This window comes from Hordeum vulgare, chromosome 3H, assembly GCF_904849725.1.
Source record: "Hordeum vulgare subsp. vulgare chromosome 3H, MorexV3_pseudomolecules_assembly, whole genome shotgun sequence".
In the NCBI taxonomy this organism is placed as follows: Eukaryota; Viridiplantae; Streptophyta; class Magnoliopsida; order Poales; family Poaceae; genus Hordeum; species Hordeum vulgare.
This window is the reverse complement of record NC_058520.1, coordinates 496,758,998-496,766,547: the sequence shown is the minus strand read 5'-3', so window position 1 is coordinate 496,766,547 and position 7,550 is coordinate 496,758,998. Positions and strand designations below refer to the sequence as shown.

General features: G+C 45.8%; 1 protein-coding gene across 1 annotated transcript; it reads left to right on the top strand.

Annotated features, from left to right (window-relative positions):
• Positions 1–3,596: 3,596 nt before the first annotated feature.
• LOC123440281 (protein NRT1/ PTR FAMILY 1.2-like) lies at positions 3,597–5,785 on the top strand. The gene is made up of 3 exons (XM_045116859.1): positions 3,597–3,764; positions 3,876–4,093; positions 4,176–5,785. Exons 1-3 carry the CDS (start codon positions 3,677–3,679, stop codon positions 5,637–5,639), a joined length of 1,770 nt encoding a protein of 589 aa, XP_044972794.1. The 5' UTR covers positions 3,597–3,676; the 3' UTR covers positions 5,640–5,785.
• Positions 5,786–7,550: the final 1,765 nt, after the last annotated feature.

Genomic DNA, 7,550 nt, shown 5'->3' with positions numbered 1-7,550 from the left:
ATATTGGATATGTAATATATTATTGTTGCTACTCTCTGAAAAAATATGATTTTGCGCGCTATAAGCCGTGTGTCCCAGACACTGGCACCCGGCTTATAGGGCATCGGAGGCTATAAGCCGTGTGTCCCAGGAACGGGCACCCGGCTTATATGTAAACTGTACATGTCACATTGGCTCTCAGTTTATAAATAACCTGTGTGACCGGACTCGGCCCTCGGCTTATATAAACCGTCATGGGGCTTGCCGTTAGTACCACGTTGCCGTTATGTATAAATCGTGTGTCCGTTGGCACTCGGCTTACATGGGACACTCGGCTTATATGTAAGCCGAGTGTTTTCTCTATTGCTCTCGGCTTACACCGGATAAGCTGATCCGTAGTAAGGCATGTGTTATAAGCCGGGAAAAACACTCGGCTTATATGTAAACCGAGTGTAAACAGTTGTAAGCCGAGTGTTTCGGGCATTCGGCTTATAAGTTTTTTCCTGTTGTGTTGCGTGCTTGTTTCCCTCCCTTCAGCCCTACGTCCTGTGCAAGAGCATCCTTGAACTCTTTGGACTCTTATGAGATGGTATTGTCAAAATATTTGGCTGGCAAATTATAGTTAAGAAAAATGTTTCCTTATCAGTCAAATACATTACTTGATCCATATTAGTGAGTTCTGAGGGTGTGAGCCAAAATTACTACTCCCACCGTAAAGAAATATAAGAGCATTTAGATAACTAGAGTAGTGATCTAAACAAACTTATATTTCTTTACAGAGGAAGCAGAAGACTAAAATTGTATTAGTGGTTAGTTTTTTCATTGCCCTATTTGCATGTCCACCAAGATAATCATACGTACCAGCTAGATAGCATCGCTCCAGAATCAATAGCTTTGGGGCGTTGCCATGCACTACTAAACAAGCACATATATCACTTCACGTTCATGCCATGGCCAATGCAGGATTTTAAATCTCACGTGTGAAACTTGACAACTTCATCATGTATGAACTTTGGGATTTTCTTTGACTTCATATGAATAGCTGGAACTTTATTATCATATATTCATCAGTTTCGTAAAAAACCGTATGTACTTTCATTACTTAGCATAATGCAACTAATTATGAGCTTCTCCGATTTTTCTGTTCGGTTGTGGAGATGTTCGTGTGAATTGAACATTTGTTTTTAAAATTCTAGGTTATATATGTTCCGTAAGTACGATTTAAAGATCGGTAAAAGCAATTAACAACTTGTTTTTCTTATTTTGTACACATGGTTGGCGAGTCTTGAATTCTCTCAAGTGAGGCAGTGTAATTTTAGGATGTTACATTCCAGAAGATAACACGATAAAAAGAAGATAACACAATAAGTTTGGTGATGAGTTTTGGCCACAAGACTATTAAGAATAATGGTTTTGCAAGAAGAAGAATATTAAGAATAATGCTTTCGTGTAATGCGAAGAAAGTACCAATCATAGTTCAACCTATTCATCCCATTCTGTAATGAACATGCAAAAACAATATTTCTCATGACTCAGTTATCAGTAGAACTACGCAATGGCGGAATCAAGCCTAGGGCAAATGGGGCTGTAGCCCTAGATGTAGTGACAATATTCTTTGTCATATCTTCTTATATATGAAGTACAAAAAAATTCTAAAGTACACCACTCAAGCTAATTTAGCCCTAGGTGTAACCCCATTGCTAATTTCGCCTCTCGAACTATGTAATTTGTATTCTGCACCTCAATTGACTACACCACTTGTTTTGAAATAACATGAGCACAAATGAATAATATTATGATGCATCATGATTACACCATTAACAAGAGAGATCAACGGTATAAAAAACAATAATGCCTTGATGTGCACGAGGATTCTAAAGATATACACCATCCATTCTTTTATATAGAATATATTTCTTTAATGGTAAAATTCTACAATGTCGGGTGCATTTCTTCTAATTCCTCGTAATTCTCTTTTTAGCCGTTTCAAAAAAATAAATTATACATCCTAGAAATAAAATAAAAGTATCTCTCTCTCTCTCTTTTTACTGAATCTTTTTCTTTTATGAAACAATTCCTTTGTTATAACTATCTTAAATATTGTTTTCTTATTTGGACTGAAAAACTTTTTCTTTCCTATGTAACAAGGAATGTAAATTTTATGGCCTTTATGACACTACTGTCCATTTTAAACCTAAATAACATCTAAAATAACCAATTTGTCCCTCGTATAATATGTATATGAGTGGGGCAGTAGTACACGCTTGCACACACATCAACAATAACACATACATCAACACACAGATGCGTACACAACAACACGGATGCACGCATCACACCCGAGCAACGCATGCAACAGCAACACACACAGCACACCCGAATAACGCATGCAACAGCACACACGCACACAGCAACACACCCGAATTGATTTACTTGCCGTTAATCAAGGAATTGGCCATTGGTTATTTTTGTCCCAAATACTCTATAATTCCATGCCTTGGTGACCGTGCCAGAAAAATACACGTTAAAAATGGATGGAGTATAAGTCAGACACATTTTTGGTTGAATCACTAAGATATATATGCCTTGGTTGTAAAACGCATGGGCAATCATTAGAATATATACTCGAATAACTTTAGACATATTGCTTAACCATCAATGTGATTTATTTACTTGCATATTGCCATAGAAACCCACGGATATTGTCCTAGTATATATATCGCCACTAGCTATTTTTAATAGTAGATTTAATAGCTATAAAATAATAATGTAGAAGCTATAATTTTCAAAAGTTGTCTAAGATATATTTTTCAATGATTTTGCTAAAACACATCTAAGTCTCATATCATTGATCTTACGTGACGATTCGTGTGGGTATTTTCTTTTTATTTTTTCTCTTTTATGATTTATTTAGTCATTTAGATCTATAATGATAATGTCGCATCTAGATGTGTCCTAGACACACTTTTTTTTAAGTCACTATACGTAGAAAAGAATGTTATGCGGTCAGAAAGAGCTCACGCCCAGACGGTGTCTGAAAATGACCGCGCGGGGCTTGCTAAGTGGGCGACCAAATCTTGAAAATGTAGATCCTTCAGCTCGTCCACGTCAATGTCACATTACTACTGTACAATGCTACAAGACTCACGATGTGATTTTCATAACCAAATCCTCGTCTCATGGTTGGCGAGGGAGGCGGATACGTTGACGTAGGAGTACCTGCATTTCGACGACATGGATACGCATGCACATCCCTGCCGAAGCGACGTGCCCAGCATGCACAGACAAAACTGCCGCAATGCTTCTCTCCAAAGCCCCATCAGATGGATCGTCCGGGGCTCAAAGGCTGGGCCGGCCGGCGGCCGTTCCCAATCTCCGCCGGAGCATAGGCAGTTAGCGATGGTTGGCTTACAGCTAGCCCGCACACTGCTAGACTTGCGTAGGGAGTGTTACGCTAACGCACTTGTCTCTATCCCTCGTGCCCGGGAGCTGCTCCGCTTCTTCCTCTCTTCTTTTTTCTAATCCCTTTTCTTGTTTATTTACGGTGAGCGTTGATGTCATCACTGGTCAGTTGCCCATATAAATGGCCTCGCTCGGCCTCTTCTTGTTGCCTGTGCAAAAGTATCTCCACCTATCTTGTTCTCTCCGTCGTTGCAGTTGGACTGGAGCACTAGAGCTAGCTACCCAGGCAGAGAGCATGGAGGTCTCGGCCATGGAGGAAGCAGCCGTCCCTGTCCCTGCGGCGAGGAGGAAGGGCGGCCTCAGAACCATACCCTTCATCATATGTAAGCAAGCCTTGCGTCGATCATGCACCTACTTGTTGATTTCCCTTTGCTGTAGTACAATTTAACTCGGTAGCTCATGAGATGACACCCTCTGCTGGCCTGGAATCTCAGCGAACGAGATCTTTGAGAAGGTGGCGACGTACGGGCTACACGCCAACATGATCATATACCTCAGAAAGCGGTACGGCATGTCAGCGGCCACCGGCACCATGGTGCTCTACCTCTGGACCGCCATGACCAACTTCCTGCCCATCTTCGGTGCCGTGCTCTCCGACGTTTTCCTCGGCCGGTTCCGGGTCATCGCCCTGGGATCCGTCGTCAGCCTCTCTGTAAGCAGCAGATCCCAACACACTCGGTCCGTTTCTCTTGTCTTGCACCGATCTTGCGGCCTAATTCGATCTTACGTTGTAGGGGATGTGTCTGCTGTTGGTGACAGCGATTCTGCCGGTGTACAAGAAGACTCCAGGGTGCGACCCGGCTTCGCCGAAGCCGAGTGGGTGCACGATGCTGCCGTCCCAGATGCCAATACTGTTCACGTCCTTCCTGCTCATGTCGCTCGGGGCGGGCGGCATCCGGCCGTGCACGCTGGCGTTCGGGGCGGACCAGCTGGACAAGCGGGACAACAGCACCAAGAACGTGAGGAGGCTCCAGACCTTCTTCAACTGGTACTACACCGTGCTGGGGCTCTCCCTCGTAATTTCGGCCACCGTGATCGTCTACATACAGGAGCACAAGGGGTGGGTCATCGGCTTCGCCGTGCCCGTCGTGCTCATGTTCATCGCTCTCACGCTCTTTCTAGTCGGCTCGTCTTTGTACCTCAAGGCGGAGCCTGACAGGAGCGTGCTGGTGAGCATCGTGCAGGTGCTCGTCGCCAGCTACAAGAACCGGCGCGAACTGTTGCCGCCGGAGACAGCCGAAGCGTCGTGCTTCCATCACAAAGCTGGCTCCAGGCCCAGAGTTCCCACGAAGAAGCTCGTGTCCTTGAACCGGGCGTGCGTGCTCAGGAACCCGAGCAAGGAGCTCAACGTCGACGGGTCGGCATGTGACCCGTGGCGGCTGTGCACGGTGCAGCAGGTGGAGGACGCCAAGGCCGTCATCCGCGTGCTGCCGATATGGTCCACGGGGATCATACCCGGCGTGATCGTCGCCCAGGTGATGTTCCCCGTGCTGCAGGCAGACTCGATGGAGCGCCGCATGGGAGCGATGATTATCCCGGCCGCCTCCTTCGGCGTCTTCAGTATCGTCACACTCACCGTCTGGGTGGCCTTGTACGACCGCGTGCTCGTGCGGCCCCTCTCGCGGCTCACCGGCCACGCGCGCGGGCTCAGCCTGCGGCAGCGCATGGGGGCCGGGCTGGCGATCTTCGCCTTGGCCATGGCCGTGGCCGCGCGAACCGAGGCCCTCCGCCGCGGCGAGGCCATCGCGGAGGGCTTCCAGAACGACGAGCAGGCGGTGGTGCGCATGTCGGCGATGCGGCTTGTGCCGCAGCACTGCCTCATTGGGCTCGCCGACGCGTTGAACCTGATAGGGCAGATCGAGTTCTACTACTCCGAGTTCCCAAAGACCATGTCCAGCATCGGGGTGTCGCTGCTGGCCCTCGGCTTGGGCTTCGGCGCCGTGCTGGGGAGCGCCATCGTGGGGATCATGAACAGCACCACCGGGAGGGACGGGCGCAACAGCTGGTTGTCGAGCAACCTCAACAGGGGTCGCTACGACTACTACTACCTGGTTCTCGCGGCGCTGTCCGTGGCCAACTTGGTGTACTTCGTCTGGTGCGGCTGGGCGTACGGCGAGGAAGGGCAGAGCAGAGTGATTGCATTGGCGGCTGAGGAGGAGGAGGAGGAGGAACAGAAGAAGCAAGAACAACACAAATGATAGGCAAGGCGTTCGCCCGTTTGACCTCGGCGCGCGCCTTTCTTCTCTCTTGCGAATTGCTGAATTGTGATAGGGATGTGCTACGCTAGTGTAGAAACGACGGATGCACCCGGTCTGTATCATCATTAAAAAAATGTCACATGTTTCTAGTTGCATTCTCCTTTGTGTTGAGTAGATTTGCAATTTTTGATTGATTTGATCTATAAATAACATACGATGACAAAAACAATATTAATATATATGAAAATATGTAAGCATGTGCTAAGCATAGAACCAAAACGTTTATAAAAATAGCCAGTACGCCTAGCACGTCAATCAGTAAATAGAGATGAACAAATCATACCTTCAGTACCCTAGGACAAACTCACGATGACGGCGACATCGTTTTCTTCGGCCTTCTTATTGGTTTTCACCAATGGCGATGCGGATAGCTCGATGATATAGTCAAAGTAGAGGAACAATAGCGAGCAGTAACATTTGAGACGCTTTCCAAAAATATAACCATTCTTTTTCCGACGAAGGATAGGACGGGGTTCTCCCGTACAGCCCTGCACGTAGTCAATGGGATGTGATCGTTGAAAGTAGCGGCAACAAGAGAAACGATGGTGGGTTGTGGGCGAAAAGGTAGAGTAGACGCGCTCTGATTTGATTAACGACTCGGGTTTTCATTGTCTCCAATACATAGGCAGACGAGTAGGGAGACGTGGGATTGGGCACTAGCCCACAACCGAGTTGGCAACAAACTAACAATCCATTTCCGACCGGCAAAAATAAAGCGCACACATGATATAGATCTAAGCTTGGTTTCGCTCGTTTAGACGAGGCGGAAGATGAAGGAGTAGTGAACATGAACCACCCCTCTTCTCAAACTCTAATAGGGTGGTACTAATTTTTCCACCATGTCATTGACACCTCACATGGTCTTTTGAGATTTTTCCAGAAATTATTCATTTATGGCCCCAAGGATTTTTTTTTCCAGGAATTACCAGTTTGACATAAAGAAATTTCACCAATTATCTTACACGCACTACGCTGTCGAAGGCTAACCTCGACGGTATAGCGTATTAGTCATTCTCCTCGCATATTCATGAGCTTACTAGCGATTACCTTATCTGATAGCATTTGGATTCGTTTGGGTGTGTTCTCCAAAGATTGCTCTCTAGAATATCATCTTGCTTAAACAAGCATGGGAACACATTTGTGAGAGTGGTGCATATCCAACGAAGTGGGTTAGTAAGATCACTCTCCTCTAGTTAATAAATAATAAATAGCTTGTTTTTCCAGGTCCTACTTCACGGGATCTCATGTCATATAGGTTGGATTATCACCATGGAAACTCATGTGAGTCTCATAACCCACAAGTATAGGGGGTCGTTTGTAGCCTTTTCGATAAATAAGAGTATCGAATCCAACGAAGAGCTAAAGCTAGAATATATGTTCTCTTCAAGTTCTATCAATCATCGATACGACTCTACGCACACTAACGTTTGCTTTATCCAGAACAAGAATAAAACTTACTTTACTTTGGAAGAATAAAACTAGAAGTATTTGCAAGATAATAAATGTTAATTGTTTAGTAACGAGCTTTTTGTAACACAAGAGAATGATTTGTTCCTAGGCAATTGATAACTAGATTAGTCGTCCTTCATGTAATTTTATATGAGGAAGAGGCATAAGCTAACACAGTTTACTTACTTGAATCACATGAACTTATGATTGGAAACCTAAGAAGCATACACAACTACTAGAAATTCTGACGGAGGGATAACCCCGGGTAGGCCCAAAGCAAGGAATCCTTCATTCCCCCTTGAAAAACATAGACATGACGACCGGTTCCCCACGAGGGGTCGGTTGCTCCTGGCCGGCTGCATGGTCGAGCCGGCTCGGGCAAGGCCACTCTCCCGCCGGCTC

Coding starts and splice junctions, on each gene's coding strand:
- LOC123440281 (XM_045116859.1), top strand. CDS start 3,677: ATGGAGGTCTCGGCCATGGAGGAAGCAGCCGTCCCTGTCCCTGCGGCG. Junction 3,765..3,875: donor AACCATACCCTTCATCATAT/GTAAGCAAGCCT, acceptor CTGGAATCTCAG/CGAACGAGATCTTTGAGAAG. Junction 4,094..4,175: donor GATCCGTCGTCAGCCTCTCT/GTAAGCAGCAGA, acceptor CTTACGTTGTAG/GGGATGTGTCTGCTGTTGGT.